Raw genomic sequence first — 18,968 nt, 5'->3', positions numbered from 1 at the left:
TAGAGACAAAAATGAGGGGAAAACACAGATAAGAAATAGACTGTGCTTTCTTACCCCACAGTATGTGGAAGGGAGACAATGTGCATCCTGATGGACGTAGAGTCCAGACAGAGAAGTGGCAAAAACAGATGAGTCAGAAGTGACCAAAATCCCAGGGCTCCAGATCCTTCCTGAGGGCACTGAGAGTCTGTATTTGGAGACGTCTGTGGTATGCTTTTAGCTTCATTGCAGGGCTTGATTAATCGATCTGCTGGAGCTCTTCCACGCTTCAGTACAGTTGAAATCCTATTTTCTGAGCCACAGTTAATTGAGGCTCTTAGTTACCTGAAGGATGAATATCTCCTCAGAGTTATGACTTCAGCACATAAGTACCACTAAGACTTTACTGTATAAATCTTTAAACACTGATGAACTAATGTCTTCGGGCCAAATCTAGTACCTAGTGTTCTGTACACATCTACTGTTCTGTAAACCTTTACTTCTAATGGTGTGTGAGACCTCTCTGACAAATGCTGAAGCCAGATTTGCAGCATATTCATTGAATGTTGTCCATGGTTGCACAGGTACGCTTGTTAGGTGTTTACTCACAGGGAAAACGCAAAATAAGAATTTCACTTAAAGAGGTATTGCTCAAAAATGCATGTCAATTTGCACCAATACGTTCTCGTATCTACTGTAATCCTTGCTAAAACAGAAAGCAGATACACATCTGATTCTCCCGTTCTTAAGAAAGAACACGGTAGCTGCAGTGATGTGCCAATGAAAGTAATTAAAAAGTCATGAAGAATGGTTACTTTTACATAAGTACTGTTTGGGTAATAAGGATCTGAGGAAGGAGGACATTAGCAGTACAGCTCATGGGCAGGGAGAAGCAAGTGCCCTTCACTTCAGCGTGGTCTGCTACTCATGGTCCTGTCATTTGGAGAGACTGAAGTATCCAGTTATGTATGTATCTCGGTTGCACTTTTTCAAATTTAAAGAGTAATTATGATATGTAATATAGGGTTATAGATGTATCTAAGGCATTTCTTAGAAATACAAACATGCATGTTATATTAATAAATATTTGAAATATGAATTTATAAAATAATATTGTGCCTTAACTTTTTAACTTGCAGAAATAACTGGGCACTATGAGTAAGAAACATGCTGCAATAGTTCAAGTTCACCTGCGGTGGATCAAGTAGCTGACAGAATTCATAGCCTCAGGACATCACTCATTAGGCGAATTTTCTCATGGAGGTTTTTGTTTGTTTTTTTCTTTTATTAGCACTTCAGAGTTAATTCAGAGTTTCATGATGAAGTCTCGTTACACTCATTCAGAGCATCTAAATAATTCTGCTGGATTAAAAGGAATAAAGACAATCTGTGAGAGACTTTTTTTTTAAGCACAGTCTGGCTTGGTAGCGGGGAAATGGGCAGAAAGCCACTGCAAAGGAGAGATTTGAAAAAAAATGAGCCAGGCAGTGATCAAGAACTTAATCAGGCGTGAATACAACATCCACTGAGGTCTCCCCTGCAGTGCTTGTGTGAGACAAATCTGCCATTATTTCTTGGTCTACCACCAGTCCATATTCTGATCACTTCCCTCTTGCCTGCCAAGGCTGCATCACGTACAAAACCAAGTGTGAGTATGGAAGTGCCCCTCTTGCACAGAGGGGTCTCACGTGAAGTGGGGCAGTTTGGGATGTAAGTCCTTTCTCCTTACTTGGCCTGGTGCATCAGTTTTACCTGTATCTTACCTCAACCTAGGGGATTATTAATACCCATTTCAGAGTTGAAATTCTAAAATATTAAAGTGTAATTCTGGTTCTTTCTTGCAGCCGTAAGTCAAAGTTCTGCGCTGATCACAGAATCACAGAATGGGTCAGGTTGAAAGGGACCACAGTGGGTCATCTGGTCCAAACTCCCTGCTCAAGCAGGGTCGACCCAGAGCACATGGCACAGGATTGCATCCAGACAGTTCTTGAGTATCTCCAGTGATGGAGACAGGACAGCCTCTCTGGACAATCTGTTCCAGTGCTCAGTTACCCGCACAGTAAAGAAAGTCGTCCTCATGTTCAGGTGGAACTTCCTGTGCATCAGTTTCTGCCCATTGCCTCTTTGTCCTTGCATGGAGTTATTCTTCCTCAGGTGTGGGACCCTGCATTTGTCTTTGTTGAATTTCAGACAGTTCTTCTCTGCCCATCTCTCCAACCTGTTGAGATCCTTCTGAAGGGCTGCACAGCTCTAGGGGATATTGGCCACTCCTTCCAGCTTTGTGTCCTCAGTGAACTTGGTGCTGCAACCAGATTTCTGTAGAGAAACTCAGTTCTTCATGTACTTTCCCGCTTGTTTCCTTTAGGTGGAGTGGGCTCTTGGCCCCTTCATTGCTAGCAGAGTTATGCAAACAGGCAGGGTAGTCAGGGAAAGGACTGAGTGTTCCTTGGAGGTCCATGTATAGTTTCCATAGACTTGGCTTTTTTTTCTCAGCAAGCTGGAAAGAAGGTCCTACTAGAGAGAGAGAGAGAGAGAGAGAGAGAGAAAGAAAGAAAGAAAGAAAGAAACAAACAAACAAACAAAAATTTTGTACTGGCCTAGCTCAGGCTTCCTAATAACTTTGTATTAGAGGAACTATTTCTATTTAACTATTGGAAATATAATTTGCTGATGATGGAAAGCATTTTCAAAACTTCGAATTTAGAAGCGCCTTATTTTCCCCAAAACAGCATAGTTCGAGCAGCCTCGGTGCAAGCATGGTCATCCATGCGCAGTCTCCATGCATTGTTTGCTCTCTGCTGAGACAATTGCATAGCTGGCAGCTGTGTTTCTGATTTTCAGGAAGCTGCTGCCCATCCCACTGTAAGTACCTCAGTAATGAATGTCATTTGTTTTCCTCAGGAGACTGAATAGCTCTCATACATTCAGAGCCTTTTGGTCAGTATTACTGTCACTCCGTTAAAAGTTTTGCATCACCAAGTTCAATTATCTACTTGAGGCTTTTCACAAATCAGTATTTCTTAACTGAATCCAGTCTTGGCCTTCTGTTTGGATGCTTCTCCTGCTAATGTCACACAACTACTTTTCAGCTTGATTCTTTTATCATGAATTGCTGCCCAATAAAACAACAGTTTTCTGCTTTATGTCCCTCTTGAGACCTTTTTGTGCAGTATTGCTTGCCAGACACCAAATAATTTGGTGGGGCTGGGAAATAAGATGCTTGGGAAAAGCTGCAGTTTTAATTGTTTTGTAAATGCTCAAGTGACTTGTAACCATTAAGTTGTACAGTCCTCAGCTTGTGCAGTGATGTGCTGTGGCTTGTGATAGCCCCCCTAAATGTATCCTCCATTCCCTTTATGTCTTACTGTGTACTTTTTGTTTTATTTTGGATGAAATATTTTGCAGGAGGAGCTGTGATCTGTGGATTTGCTTAGTGCCTAGGACAGTGGAACCAGTTATGTTTGGGCTAGCACAGATTGGCATCTGCCCTGTCTTGGGATGCTCCTAATCAGCAGGAAGTCTGTGAGGACTCTTTCAAGCATATTGTAAGAAGAAGTTTCCATTGAGGTTGGGCCAACTGGGCACAAGACAGTAGAGAAGGCAAATATTCAGACAGCGCCAGTGCATCGATGTTTGTCTCTGCAGTTGTGGTGAAAGCCATTGGATTCAAAAGAACTCAACGGTGGTCTTTGCATTGGGTTAACTTGTGTTGTAGATGTCCCAGACTTGATCTAGATTTATTCAATTATCAGACTTCTAGTGTAGTGACTAAATATTTGGCAAACAGTAAAAAAGAAACAGAAAATAAATAGAGTTCTATTAAGCATGTGGTATAGAACCAGGAAAGAGGAATCTTCATTGCACAGAGGAAATAGTGGGAAGTAGAACAGGACATGGCTTGTTGGACGTTTCTGTGAGTCTTTGGCTTTTATAGGGAGGTATAAGGCAACGGAAATAATTGGTGAGGGCAACCTTGGAATAAAAATGGAGGGGGAGAGGGAAGGAGCCTCTGTGCATTTGATCCAACTTTGTCAATAGACTTTCAGCATTACAAGGGTGCTCCCAGCTAACAGTTCAAATACATTCAATGTAAAAGCTGTAGAGAGAAGTGCAAGGACTAAGGATCACAAGTGAAAAAGTTAGAAATGCTTACAGAAAAGAGAGGAAAGCCATACAATCCCTTGGCAACTTAGTAAAATCTTTACAATAATTTTTTTCTCTGGATAATGATGTTATATATTACAGAAACATCACAGAATATTCTGAGCTGGAAGGGACCCACAAGGATCATCAAGTCCAACACTTAAGTGAATGGCCCATACAGGGATCAAACCCACAACCTTGGCATTATTAGTATCATGCTCTAACCAACTGAGCTAATTACATTATTATTACATTTTGCTTTGTTTCAATTATTAAATTCTTCTTATCTTAACCCATGAGTTTTACTTTTTTTTTCCCCCCTGATTCCCCTTCCCATCCCACTGGAGAGCAGTGAGCAAGTGGCTGTCTGGCACTTAGTTGCTAGCTGGGTTTAAACCATGACGCTTTCTTACTGCTTTCTCTTACTACTGTACCTCTGATTTTTGATTTGTTCTTGAAATTATGTCAGAATGGAGTAATGATATGAGGATTCAGAGTCCTAAGCTTATCAACTGTGTAGGCAAAATAACCAAGTAACATTACGTTGACAAACTGTCCTTGTTTTGCAGTGCCCTTACGCATCAGCTTCTTATGGACTGTGTGGATATACACCTCCTGCATATTTCTCATGTACCACCTCCTCTGCTGTCTTGCAGGGTTTCTTGGGACTGAATTGTTAGGAGACATGAGGCAATCTCTAGTGATTCTTTAATCCTTCACCTACAACCTCACTATATGCTGCTGACCTTTCTCTGTAGCATGTATTGATGGCTCAGTGTCCTGTGTGAAATGGATTCTGCCATTAGAAAATGGGTCTTTGTTCAAGTACCCAAATCATATGAACTGTCAAGGCTTTGGTTGGTTGTGTGTCTCATTAAGAGAGGTGTGAACAGATCATGGATACAGCTCTGTTCTTTTCACTTTCAATACTCCTCTGTGCATATCTTCTTCATGTTTATTATTATAGTTCCATTTTTCCTTACAGAAGTTTCTCTTATCTCCTATCAGAATGTCAGTTATACTGCATGTTAATACTTTGTTCAGAGAGGCACTGTGTTTACAGGGTAGGGCAGGAACAGTCTCTTTCCAGATGGCATGGAATGACTGTACATAAGGTTAGTGGGGTCCTTTCCTAGCACATTGCACCACAGAACTGACAAGTGCAGAGCAGGTTAAATAGGGCTTGGTAAGGAGTCTTGAGAACTTCAACTTGAAAGAGTAAGTTTCTAAAGAATGAAAGAGGTCAAATTCATCCTGTGGTGTAAATCTGCAAGGTTTCAGTAAAATTATGCTTATAATCACCTTGTGTCATTGACTGTAGCATGGCAGACTTGTGAATCTCTACAGAAAGTGTAAAAGCTAGTTGTGCTGAAACAGTTCAGTGATAAGCAAATTGTGCCTTTTCAAAACCTCTTCACCAATTTCTTCCTGTATAGACAGAATTGGTTCTCATGTCCTATTTATCATGACTAACTACCCCTCTCTAGGCTCAGCTGTTCTTTTTTATTTTCCTCCTTTGTGCTTTGCTGTGCTGAAGCCAAATCTGAATGGATTTCAGTGGCTCTCTTGTGCTTTTTGACTTGGTATCAGGAAGTCTGACACCATAAGGAAATTAATTTACAAATTCTAGCCATACAATGGATGAGTTCTTCAACAGGCAAAATAAAAGTTCAGCTGAATAATGAGTGCAAGTTATGGTGTCTGTAAGTGTAAAATCTCTGAATTTTCTCCTGCAGTTCTCTTGCTGCAGCTCCCATCAAAGCTCAGTTTTACACTACAGTAAACATTTTGGGTATAGAGACTGTAGGCAACAGCTGGAAAGACCCAGTTTTACAATGCTGTGTTCATCTAATCTATTCCATAGTAGAATCAGAAAGGTAAGGTACAGTGCTGTTTCTTGAAAAGAGCAAACATGTGATGTGTGCTCCTTGTGGAGTGACTATATTTTTCTACTGACTTGCAACCAATAAATTCTTTGGCAACCTTGCCCCTGGCAAAGCTTTTGTACTTATCAACTCCCTCCTTATCACCAATATAATACCAGCAGCATCACATTTTTCAGGCAGAGCAGTATATGTTGTTCAGGCCCATCCTGAGTCATGGAGCCCTGTAAGCTGCCACCTTTCCCCAGGACTTAAAATGTGCTGTGGTAAAAATGACAGTCACTTCTTTCTCAGATTTATCCTTTGTTACAAGTTTGTGTGTTGCCATCTAGGGGACAAGGACTTGTGGCATCCTCACTGACTCCTCTGTCCCTCTCTCTCCCTCTTCCTTTCAGAGTGCTGCTGGGGTGAGTGCAGAAGAATGGCTGCGGCAGAACCCCTGACCGCTTTCTCACGATGGTACCTCTACGCCATCCATGGCTATTTCTGTGAGGTGATGTTCACAGCTGCCTGGGAGTTTGTGGTCAACTTCAACTGGAAGTTCCCAGGTGTTACCAGTGTGTGGGCACTCTTCATCTATGGCACCTCCATCCTCATTGTGGAGAAGATGTATCTGTATCTCAAAGACAAGTGTAACATTTTAGTGCGCTGCTTCATTTACACACTGTGGACATACCTCTGGGAGTTTACTACTGGCCTCATCCTACGCCAGTTCAATGCCTGTCCATGGGACTATTCCCAGTTTGATTTTGACTTCATGGGCCTGATCACCCTGGAGTATGCCATCCCATGGTTTTGTGCTTCTTTCATCATGGAGCAGCTGGTGATCAGAAACACCCTGCGCTTACGATTTGATGAGACTGCTGAGCCGGGGGCCCCCACCGCCCCTGTTGCCTTGGCCAATGGCCACGTGAAGACGGATTGAGCAGTGACTTAGAACCATACTTAGCAATCTGAGAGAGCCTAGACCTCTACCACAGACTGACAGCTCTGGCTCTGAGGTACTGCTCCTTGCTGTATGATAAGATTCATAAACCCCATTTTTCTAATGGGGGTGTGCATGGGATATACCAGAAAAAAATGGAACCAATAGATTTTCTATGGATTTTACTCTTTGGGCTCCAAGGACCAATATCAGTTACTTGTTAGTTAGGTTGTTTCTGATTTTAACTTATTACTGATGAAAGCAGTCCTTTTGCTTACACTTTAAAGTGGAGAAAGAAGAAAAAAGAAATGCTACGTCAGAAACGCATCCAGAAAAACCCCACCTAATCAGTGGATGGGCATGGACACGCCAGCTGAGTTAGTGATTGGCTTACTCCATTAGGCAATATTCAGGTGCTTGCTTGCAACCAATACCTCCCGTGGGACCTGAGATGCTGCAGGAAAAAGGAAAATCCATCTGCTGTTGAGAAGTACCTAAGACTGGCAGTCTGCTGGGGAGGTAGATGGTGTTCCCCTCGCCAGGTCCCATTGGCCTCTCCCCAGGTTCTATGTTGCACCATGAAATAATCTGGTGCTGGACATCTTGCTGAATTTATACAGATCTTGTACTTTTTGAAATCTCAGTCCTGATACTCACTAGAAATTTTTTCCTTTTTTTTCTTCTCTTTTTTGTTTTTCTAATAAAGGCCTTTTTTGCCAAGTGAATTTTACCATGATCTGTGCTATCTGAATCTTGGCAAAAGGCGCAAGAAGTAGTGCAAGTCTTCCCATCTCCTCTGTCCCTCCAAAGCAGATCTTGCCTGGGGGTCTGCTGCACATTCCAGCTCCCATCTCAGCCGTGCAAACCTTGTAGAGACTATACAGCCCACAAGAGTTTTCTGCCTTCCTTTCCAGGGATTCCTCTGTTTCTGGTGATGTCGATGACTTTGCCTGCAGCCCATTGTATTTGAAGGTCAAAACCTTCATGTGGCTAGCATGGTATCCACGATTTGGTCCTCTGGCACTGACTCTCATGTTCCTTCAGCACTGGCAGGCCTTGGTTCAGGTCTACCTAGTGTTCTGCTCAGTGTATCAAGTGGATTTGCTTTTTCTTCTCAAATTCTGCTTTAAATAACCACAACCATATTGTCATGACAGTAATTGGAGGCAGCAAGAGATATAACATGCTGCCTGATACATTTATTAAAAAAAATATAAAGCAAAACACCCATCTGAAAAGCACGCCCTTCATCATACTCTGCCTGAATGAGTTAGGGTGTGAGAGCAATTATAGAGAGGTGGAGCAGGAGGGACTGCTGCGGCTTCACTGTAGACCTACCTGCACCAGGGACAGTTTGAAATTTAACCTATTGGGAACACTTATGGAGTACAACGACAGATATGGTGCAGGGAAGGTGTCTGATAGGGGCAGCCACAAGTTTGTAATTCACTCCGTCAAGTCTTGGCCCTTGAAGTTAGGAAGAAACATGGAGCTTCCAGGTGTCAGATGTCTCACTCCTGAACTGATTTATGGGGAAGGTTTGCCATAGTTGTCCTGTAGGGCCAGATTAATTTTTCTTGTTCTTCCACGAGAGCCAGCAGAGCTGTACCAGGGATAATTTGGCTTGAAATGCAAATCTGTTGTAGGATTCCACTCTTATTTTGGAAATAGTTGGGCCATTTCTGTGTAGGTCCCTTGTCTCTGGTAGGGGGTGCTCAGCTGTGAATCTGCTCCTTGCCCTGGCACAGCCATTCCTGAGAGGAAAAGCACTGCTGGCCCTGTGAGTAGAATTGTTTCTTGGTTCTGCTCTTACAAGGCAGTGTTAATCCCTTTTTGTATCACACAGAGAGCAATTATTTTATTCCTTCCCTTCCCCTTTTCACATGGCATCCATTGCTGGCAATGGACACATGAAAACAATGGTGGCAAGGAGTTAATCAAATCTGCCCTGGGTATGCAATGTATCCCGAATCACTGAGAATACTTAGGTGGGTGTTTAGAGTTCCCTTTTTATAGTTCATTTAATTAAAAGAGAACAAACACGGAACAGATAGTTCGTTTGATGCTGTGATGCCAGTGTTATGAAATCAGAGGAACAGTATGTAGTTTATCAGCCTTGTTGGTCTCAGGAGTATAGACCCAGGCAAAACAGTCACCTGAAACTGTACCTGGAGGAAAAAAAGCTTTGTGTGTGGGATAATGTAGATGAGCTCTACTGAACCAGAACAAGAATTGCAAGGTGCAAATGAGAGTTGGGATCCCACCATTTTGGCCCTGGTTATGTCAAGATCATCAAATGCAGTGTCTAAAGCTGGGTTGTCCTCTCACAGCATAGCTTAAATGTGGTGTTGTGCTGTCTCCTACACCACCCCCACATCATGTAAAGCCCTCAGCTTTACAGAAAGATCCTTAGGATCCCTGCTTCCTCCTTAGCTATTACAAAGCTCTTTGGAAAGGTTGAAAGGAGTTAGCAATGTGGTGTGGAGGACTGGCTGTCCACAGAGCTGACCTGGTGTGCAATAGCAGTCGTGTCTGTTATTGCCTGTACTTTAGAAGGTCCCATATAAATGACACTTTATTTGTGTTTTGCTGAGTTATGTAATATTTAACTGCTAAACTATGGAAGGGTTTCCCAGCAGCGTCTTGTATCCTAGGGCATTATCCTTATTGCCTGTGTCATTGAAACAGCTGTTGTAGTCTGCTTTCCACTGGTGTCTGATGTGTACCACCCAGCTCTTGCATCTTCATAGAGTGGTAAATTATACCAAGAAGTGCACTTTACTTGCAGCTTGCACACCAGAAACAGAAAAGGACCTGGCAAATTCTTAAATCATTTAATTATGTATAATACCACATACCTAATGCAGCAGGATTAGCCAGACTTCTCCTTTCTGAGCAACATGGCTGCTGTCAGAGCTTTGTCTTTTCTGCAAAATCTCCCTTTTTAATACATGTGATGCTTCTTACAACATCTTGTAGAACTGCCCAGAGCATGTTACCAGGATCTCAGTGGCAGCTCAGTGAGAGCTCGGGAGCTGGACTGAAGTTGAAGAGACATTTACATTAAGAAGAAAAAAAACGCACAAGGCCTAACATTTGTTTGTATGTGTATCTTCCTCAGTAGATTAAAGTTGCCTGTTTTGAGTTCACCAGCAATAAAAAAAACCTTGTGATTTATCTACCTTGTCCTAACTGCAGCAAAGATAGAGTGACCCTGATCTCTGCCTTTCTTTTCCAGGGGGTGGTGGGATATGGACTTCCCAAGGTTCCAGTTTTGCATCTGTTCTCTCGCTTATCTCATGTATAGTCCACCCTAAAGGATCTCAAAGTACGTGATAAATAAATACAGAGTCTGGTCTCCTTCACAGAAGAGGCAGTTCAAGCATTACTGTGGTATCTGTTCATAATCCAAAGATCTTGCCAGAAGGGAATGTTTGATCTACAGCAGGACCAGATGGCATTTTGGTCTTTGGTGTTATAATTGAGAGAAATGTGTACATATGTACCAGGTACTTTTGTGCCTTTGGTCTGAGTGCATTTTGTAATTAAAGCAGAATAATCCAATCAAGATTTTGCTTGACTAGTCCTGTGACTATAAAAGGTAAAAAAAAAGACTGCAGGGCTTTAGCTGCTTTGAGAATTAGGAAGCAGGTGACTGAAGTCCTGAGTTCAGTAGCACTGCTCTGCTGCTGACTGTTTTTTTTAAACCTGCAGAGAAAGAAAGGGGATTTCTTCACTCATGGAAACTTCTGCCCTTTCTGTAAATAAAACGTGAGCCACAACCAAGATGTGAACTGAAACCAAATGTTTTTCTATTTTAGTTTATCCTAGGCCCTGAATACATGCAAATATGCCCAGTATTCAGGGGGGAGGCTTGCAGACCTGAGCTCTTTTCCTCCACTTCTGCCTGCAAGTTGCAGCTGAACCATCTGAGGCGGAGAATACTCTCTTCCCCTTCCTTCCTGCACAGTAGCAGCTACCAAATCCCTCTGTGGTCCATCCCCCGTTGTAGAAAGAAATTTTTCTTCTTATATGGTCCCTTAGCAAACCAGAAGCTGTTAGTAATGTGTGTCACCTCACCCAGCTGCTTTGGCACCTAATGACCACTTTGCATCACAGAGCTGGTGAGAACAGATGAGCATTGTCCTTGTTTGGCAAATGGCCTCCCTTTGAACCTGTCTTCCCTTACTCCTCCTGAAGTGCCCTGAGCCAACTGCTGGGGAAGGGATGTTCCCTTCCTTCCGCCTTCTGTCCCAGAGAATGGAGCAAGCTCTGCAGCTGCTCAGGGGTGTTGGCACCACTCAAGTTTTTATGCTAACACAGGTCTGTCTCCACTTGGGCAGGGGAACTTTGATTTTAAGGGCTGTAAGGCTCTGGACTTCAGGTTCATCACAAGCAAGGCTTCCACAGACCTCAGAGTGATTTTGTAGCATGTGGAGTAGCTTATGTCTTCTAGGATAGAAAGGGTTTGCTCCATCAAGGGTTTGACCACTGGGTTTCCTGCTTCGTGAACAAGAGGAAATTTACAGAAGCAGGTGGTGCCCCCAGTATGTGCTCTGCTTTTGGCCCCTGGGCAGCTAGCACAGATGCCAAAGGAAAAGGTGCTGTTTTGACAGAAGTCCTGGGCAGGGGCTGGGGGTGCCCCCGTTAGTTTGTCCAAAGGCACCGCATCTTCAAACACAAAGTTGTGCTTTCCCACTGAAATCTTCACTACTGGTGGAAATGCAAATGTTTGCTTGCCCCAAAGTGTATGATTGCTTGAACTTACTCTGAACTCTAAGGAGCGTTTAAAATGTCCAATCCTCTTTCTCTCCAGGTGATTCCCAGCTTACAATTTTGGAAAAATACATCACCTTGGGATATGAAAGCAACTGCTCATTAAGCCAGCATAGGTACTAAAAGCCATGCAGCGCTGTGCTCCATCCTGCTGAGTTAATCATGCTGAGAAGCAGAATAGAAACACTTCAGACTGTGCTGCCGTTTGGCTATACCACTTCAGGACCTGAATTAGTACAAATGCCTGCTCAGGAATGCATTTTGCCTTATAAAATGTACTCTTAATTCCATGCTTAAGAGGAAGAAAGACAGAGATCCAAATAAGCTTCATCACTGCTTCTGATCTTACTTGAGATCTTACTTGCTTAAAATTTCAGCTGCTTAATTGAGACCATGAAGACCAAATGTGGAAGGTGACTTCTTACAGCTGTGGAGCAGGTCAGTAGTATCACACAACTGCACTCTGCATTGCATGGGCTGTGCTGTGCATCTCCAGTGCACAGCCAGGATGGGCTTCCACCGTACAAGGACTGTGATGAGTAGAGGGGGTGATAAAAGCACTGCTGATCATGGTGGCAGAGTAAGGACTGGTCGTGACTTACCCAAATCTTCAAGACCTAGACAGGTTGAAAGAAGGTCTTCATATTCTCTGTATCTGGCACTTCTCACAGGTCTAAAGCAAATTGGCAGGCTTTTTATTCTAAGAGATGCAGATCATTTCCTTGACTCTTCACTCTGGAGTCTGGGCAGCTCACTCCTCCTATTGTAGGCACTGGATTTTCTGCTATGAATGGCCTTCATTAGTGTCTCAGAAAATAGCAGTTTTTAAATCGTAATCCCAAATGTTTGATGTCAGTTTGTATTTATGCTTTAGTCAATTTAGGAGCTAAAGACCCTTAAGTATCTGGTGATGCTGTTTGTTTATACTGTTGTTTGGCATGCTGTCCTGCTTTAATGCTATAATGCAGAAGAAAGAGAAGGAAATACAAGTAATTTGCTCTTTAATAAAAATACATAAACATGCAATTGAGACAACATTTATTAAATAGCTGAGATGTGCATATGCTTATAGATGTCTGGCCTTTCAAATATGGGACACTTTCCAGTGCAGAATTTGCTTTCCATCATAGTTAATCACCTTTGCAATGTTTCTATATTGCTATTTCAGTGTGGTTCTTTATGTAGTATTTTGGGAATGAGAATAACAGTATTTTCACTTTTCACTGAAGGATTTTTTAAGTGCTTTTCACAAACTAATGAAATAATTCTTCCTTCTGAAGAATTACTGAAGTGGGTCAGAATTAACTCCAAATAGCACTTATCAGGAGCTAATGAAGATGTCCTGACAGTTCCCTAAAGGTCATTTCAGAAAGAGAAAAGGGAGTTTAACACTTCACCTCTTAACCAAGTTTCCATATTTGTGGAGTGAGTTAATAACATTCCAGCAAAGTTGGGAAACTGGGAAAGTGCTACCTGGTTTCCACCATATGAAGCTGTCCCAGAAATGGTTATTATGCATATCATCACGTTGCTCTGTCTGCCCAAGTCAAAGCCAGCACATGAAGGGACTGTCAGAGCCGATAGCCCAGTATCTTGTATAAAATAGGACTGATTCCCTCTGTCTGCTACATAATCCCATCTCCATCAGTAGAATACTTTTGGGTAAATATTGCTAGGGGCAACAAGCTATGTTAAAGGCTAAACTGAGGTGACCATCTGCTCTATCAGCTCGTGTTGCTGTTATTGCAGAGCTTATCTGTGATGCTGTTTCTGTTGTCAGACCACTCATCTGATGCCACAGCTCTTCCTACTGCTCCTCTTTCTCCAGCAGCTCCTTCAGGGTATCCTGTCCTTTTCCATGCTTCCAAGCCCATTGCTGCAGTGACAAGTAACCAAGCCCCCCTACCCTAGTCTGAACCCCTCCTTTGACAATTGAACCAAAAGGCTGTGTTAAATGATTGCTGATGAGTGTACCTTCCGCTGAAGCCTACAACAGCTGCAGTTGTCAGTGCTTTGAAAAGCAGAGAACATTTTACACACTTGCCTTCAGGTAGAAGTATAGCAGCAAGTATGCAATTATTGTTCAGTGCATTTGCTCTACCTTCCACATAATGGTGGAACACAATAGATTTTCAAGGCTAAATTCAGCAAAAAGCTTCTCTGGTCAACCTCTTTGAGTTTCAATGAATGTAGAATAGTACATAATTTCACCTCATCCTTCACATAAATGTGTATACACATAGTGAGTATGTTTAGATGCACAAACATAGCTGGTGGCATACATGCTGCACTGTAATTCCTACCAGCAAAGAAGTGCTATCCCCTGTTTAGCTGCCCACTCACTGCCACTTTCTTGAGTAGATGAGATCCAGAGAATATCTAAAATAAAGTCCACATACATATGAGAAAGGTTAAGATCTAAGTTGAATGTTCTTGACCTTGCAAGCTGCATGTCTGTGTGCTTTGGTATGGCCTCAGTGAGATGTGTCAGGGTATTAAAGCCCCTAATTGTCAATCAGTCAGCCCAGAGAAGGAAGCTAGGCCTAGGTTTTTAAAATATGTTTTACATATGGTGTTTAAATCAGATTAAGTCCAAGGCAAACATACCATACTATCCTGCTTCATCTTTAAAAAAAGGGGAGTTATCACTTGGGGACATTCTGGTTCCTTTGATCAGGTTTGGCTTCCAGCCTGTATGCACTCTATTATTGCTAAGGAGAGCAGTGTGTACTCTGCTGAGTCAAACCCATCCCATCCACTCCTTTTCCTCAGCTAAGGCATCAACCAAAAGTACTCCCACCCAGGCTGTAATGTTGATCCTAGTTGTCCTGTTCTGCTGCTGCTCCATCTTTTGGCCACTGATCTGTCTGCTGTCTCCAATCTCAGTCACATTGCAAATTCTCCAGGCCAGGCCTCATGTTTTTGTCGTCACACTGATGTGAGCATGTCCCTAATTGGATCTGTAAGTGCTATGTTATTAGAGACAGTAAGCATTAAAAAAAGTTTCTTGAATTTTTCAAGGATAAGAGTAAACATCCCAGCTCTGTTCCACAAATAAAAGAGCTTGACCAAAACGTCCAGGAGGTACCTCTTTTGACCCTTTCCATCCAGCCTTGTCTGCCACACAGGAAGGCAAATCCCTGATAATGATTTGAGCATGCCAGCAACACCAGAGTGGAGCATGGCTTGTGGCACACTAGGAGCCTGCTCCATGTGACTCCTTTTCAGGTGACACACAGGTGTCCACCTTAGCCAGATGCTGGCATTTTCTAGCAAAACAGATTATTAATGTCACTGGATGGCGAACCGGCTCTTCAGCAGAGGCTGATTTGAGTTAGCATGGTAATGATAATGCTACTTCAGTTGATAAGTGTGATGACAACACACAGCTGTCCTTTGATCTCGCAGTAAGGGCAGCATGGCCCCCAGCAGTGTGCTTATAGTGGGGCTTTGTGCTGCATGACTGCTGAAAGTAGCACAACCATCTCCAAACAACAGCATAGGCTGCAGTTGTCCTGGCCACTGACCTCTGAGCATGCACCCAGCATGTAACTTGGGGTGTTACACCATCCCAGCAAGGCTACCTGTAACCTTATGGCTGCCAGCAAAGCCAGCAGTAAACCTGGCCTTGACTGCTGTCATGTATGGTTCATTAAACCATATTTCTCTGCTTTATCTTCCATTGCCCATCCTGTCCTTCCTCTCTGCTTCGCTAGCTGCCTCCTGGCAAGGTTTTATTGCCTGTTAGGGCTTTAGTGTTCATCTCTATTTCCTGTTTTGGATCTGGGGACTTAATCCTTGCCACCTGACAATTTTTTCTTGGCTGGGGCTTCACAGCATTGTTACCTCCAGCTCTTTGTTGTCACCTCCTTATGGCCACTCTGTTGTCTCTCCTTCCTCAGGAATCCCTATTCAGATCAGCTGTGTCCCCAGTTCCCAGCACCCCCACCCAGTTATGCAGCTTTTACTGCCATCTTCCCATGTTCCAGACCTCTGCCTCCCTCCTAGCTTGCCACCATCTCACTAGATCAGCATTTTTCTTGGCTCCTTTGGCATCTCTTCCTGAATGAGCTACCAGCAACTTGAACCACCAGCAGCCAGGGTGGATTTCTGGTCCCCTTCGCATGTACCCCACTTTTGTCCTTTCTCCTTGGACGATAAATAATGGGAGATATTATCATAAAAAATGGGAAAGGCAGAGACATCTTTGACCTTGTCTTCTGCTCTTCCATATTTGCCTGGCCTTTATGTTTTACTACCTTGTCCCTGCCCCCTGAGGTCTCCCTCCTGGACTGGTGCTGGTGTTTCACATTACTCATCCTGTACCCAGCTGACCTGCTAGAACATACCCTTCTCCCCATGCCAGTCTGTCTCACTAGCCCTACAAAACTCAGCAAATTAAATCATCTGCGTATCTATTTCACATATTTATGAGTGAGATACTAATCCCTGCATAGTGAAAGGGTCAGATGTACAAAAGGGGAAATGAGGACATCAGCATTAAAGGGAGAAGTGGGGGAAGGGAAGACTGAGTCCGAGAACAAGGGCAGGGCAGACGTCAAGGAGATGAGTTTACAGTGTTGAAAAAAACCACAGAAAACTGAAACAAGAGCAGATCTGAGTATCATTGGCAAGCCACCTTGATTGTTTTTTCCTTGCTAGTTCTGCATTTAAAGCACTCTTTTCTACTCCCTACACCTATGTATTCAGAGCAGAGACCAAGTCCTCAACTGGCTCAGAAAAATATATAAAGAAATTTAAAAAACAGGAGGTGCCCCTTTTCTCTGTGTCTTCTATGAAAATAAATGTCTCCCCTTTCACTCCCAGTGGGAACGCTGATCTGTCAGACTGATCCATTTGCCAAGGCTGTCCTCCCAGGCCTCCTTGCCAATTGTCACTGTGCAAGCAGGAAAGCTCCTCCTGGCTTCCCCAGCACAGCTCATGCTCCATGAAGTCCCGGTGGGCAAAGGATTTGCATGTGATGCCATGACCACGACCTCGCAAAATGGCTCCGTTTCCCATCTGTTGTGTGCTGTTGCCTTCCAAGGACACAAAAGCATGTGAAATGTCTGTTGGATACAGATACCTCTCAGGCTGCAGCCACGATAAAACAACCCTCCTTAAAGCAATAGAGAGAGATTGGGTTTTTTATTGCCCTGTAAAGGATTCTGCAATGAGTGAACTGGAGATTTGACAGTTGCATCCCAGTCATATTTTAACACAACACAGACAGCAGATGCTTCAAGAAGATTATATTTCTTCATGTGCATTGGGTCTCCAGGGAGATTACACATTCAGGGTCAAGGGCTTTAGAGGGCCGGCTCTACAGCCCTGCAGGAGGATTTTTCTGTTACCAGCAAAAAATACCTGTAAAGCACAGGGCATTCTGCCAAGCCCTCTATATGGAGTCAGCCGGAAATGCTGCTCCCAAGAGATTTTACCTACAGCTCTGTCAGGGATAGCTTTTATTATAACAATAGCATTGATCAAATATCCCCATTGCTGCATCACCTTGCAGCCCAAGTATTGGGGCTGAGCCTGAACAGAGGAGCAGCGGTTACTCATTGAACTGTTAAAAGGCTATTTGTGTGTGGGAAAACTGTCTGCTTTTGTAAAGGCAGGCAGAAATGGGCACTTTGTCACTGTATGGTGTTTTTGAAATGCAGATATCTTGGCCAAGAAAATCATTAGCTGGCCAGCTCATAAGACCATGCAAGGGAGACAATTGTGTCCAAAGATGCAATGAAAGCTCTCTTGGGGTTCTCACTGTACACACTGACAAGACAGAGATGTTTTAATGAGGTTTTACAAAGAAGCTCCCTCCTCCTACTCTCAATCCTGCGTGACTGTTATTTTCTTTGTATATTGAAGGATTAAGACTGAGCAAGCCCTGCTGGAATAGGAATTGCCATGAGATTTAGCAATCCAGACCTTGACATCAGCCCCTCTAAAATCCAGCCCTGAAATATCTGTAAGTATCAGTATAACTCAAATGCAGATACAGGCACTCCAGGGTGCCAGCTCACAGCCAGGGTACTCAGTGGCCTCTGGGACTAGCCTGGCCCAGCACAGGCAGGTGGTACTCACCCAGGTTCTGGCAGGTGCTGAAGCCAGACTATTCCAACAAGGAGTGCCTGTGCAGCCCAGTCGCTTGCAAGACAAAAGCATGCACCAGCACAGACATGGACCTTCCTACAACTGGTTCCTGAAAAGAAGGAGAAGGTAGTGGTCTTAGTCTGGAATAATTTGTTATTCTGTGTCTCACGCTTGCAGGCTCTCGCTCATAGCTTGCAGGCTCTGTGTAAAATGCTACTAAATCATAAAGGGAATGTTTTATGCTCACTGAATGGTGAAATCAGTTAACACTGGATGAGAACCAAAGGGAACATGGACCTCACTTATTACTGCCTCAGACAAAGCTGCTTCAAATTTCCATGTTTTGGTAAGGAAAGAACACCTTTCTTTCCTTAGAACCAAGGAAGCCAGGATTTACCTCAAGTGCTGAAATCTGCACAGGAGAAGGAAGCTGGTTTTAACAAGTGCCCTCCAAAACCTGCAGAGCCATATGGGGTATCAGTGTGGCTTTGTAGTGCTGCTGGCTTAAAAACATGAACTGCCCCACTATGTTCCCCCCACCCTCATGCACAGAGGTTAATGGTGTCAGAAACGGTAAATGTCAGGAAGTGTTCCCAAGGTGGAATGTAGATAATAAATTTCATTTTACTAAGTCATCAGTCTTCCCATCTGGTGTATAAGAAGAAGGTCTTGCTCTTCTTGGATTCCTTCAATATCCACACTTCTGTGGCTGAAGTGGTGTCAGTGATTTCCTTTTTTCTCCAGGTTTTGAACAGGCAGAAGGAGGAATGGAGGCACTTGTAAGCAGAGGAAGTTAGCAGCGGGGAGGAAAGACTCTGAGAATTCCTGTCCATACCAACCTATTTTTTTTTCCATTTCATTTAAAATACATAGTTTTGATATTGTGTTGATTTTAATTGTTGACAGATTGCATAAAGGATCCAGTGTGTTACTCTTGGCATTTTTGGCAGATAGGAAGGCAAGCTATCCAGTTAGGATCAGCAGCTAACCCAGAACAAAGCTTAATCTCCAGCCAAAAGCTTAATCCAACAGAAACCAAACATCTGCCCTTCTCGGGCATGCTGGGATGGAGACAGAAGTCTTGGCTTCTGGATGGCTTCAGAATTGTTCTTCATCTTCTGACTCTTCCCAGACAGCAAAGCAGGGCATCGGCACTCGCTCTGTGG

General features: G+C 43.3%; 1 protein-coding gene across 3 annotated transcripts in view; it reads left to right on the top strand.

The window, feature by feature from the left end:
• The window catches only part of TMEM229B (transmembrane protein 229B), a 37,236-nt gene extending 24,500 nt beyond the window's left edge, over window positions 1-12,736 (top strand). The window contains exons 3-4 of one of the 3 annotated variants that reach the window (XR_011151394.1): window positions 6,401-7,006; window positions 11,747-12,736. Coding sequence is in view for 1 of the 3 variants with exons in the window: in XM_069017644.1 (XP_068873745.1) it covers window positions 6,427-6,930 (504 nt within the window). In the remaining 2 variants the exon portion in view is untranslated. Of the gene's footprint in view, window positions 1-6,400; window positions 10,499-11,746 lie in introns of those variants that run through there. The other 2 variants (XR_011151393.1, XM_069017644.1) reach the window with 2 other exon arrangements.
• Window positions 12,737-18,968: the final 6,232 nt, after the last annotated feature.

The sequence above is a fragment of the Aphelocoma coerulescens genome, chromosome 5 (assembly GCF_041296385.1).
Source record: "Aphelocoma coerulescens isolate FSJ_1873_10779 chromosome 5, UR_Acoe_1.0, whole genome shotgun sequence".
Lineage (NCBI taxonomy): Eukaryota > Metazoa > Chordata > Aves > Passeriformes > Corvidae > Aphelocoma > Aphelocoma coerulescens.
The sequence above is the reverse complement of the archived record's forward strand: the minus strand, read 5'-3'. Positions and strand labels throughout refer to the sequence as shown.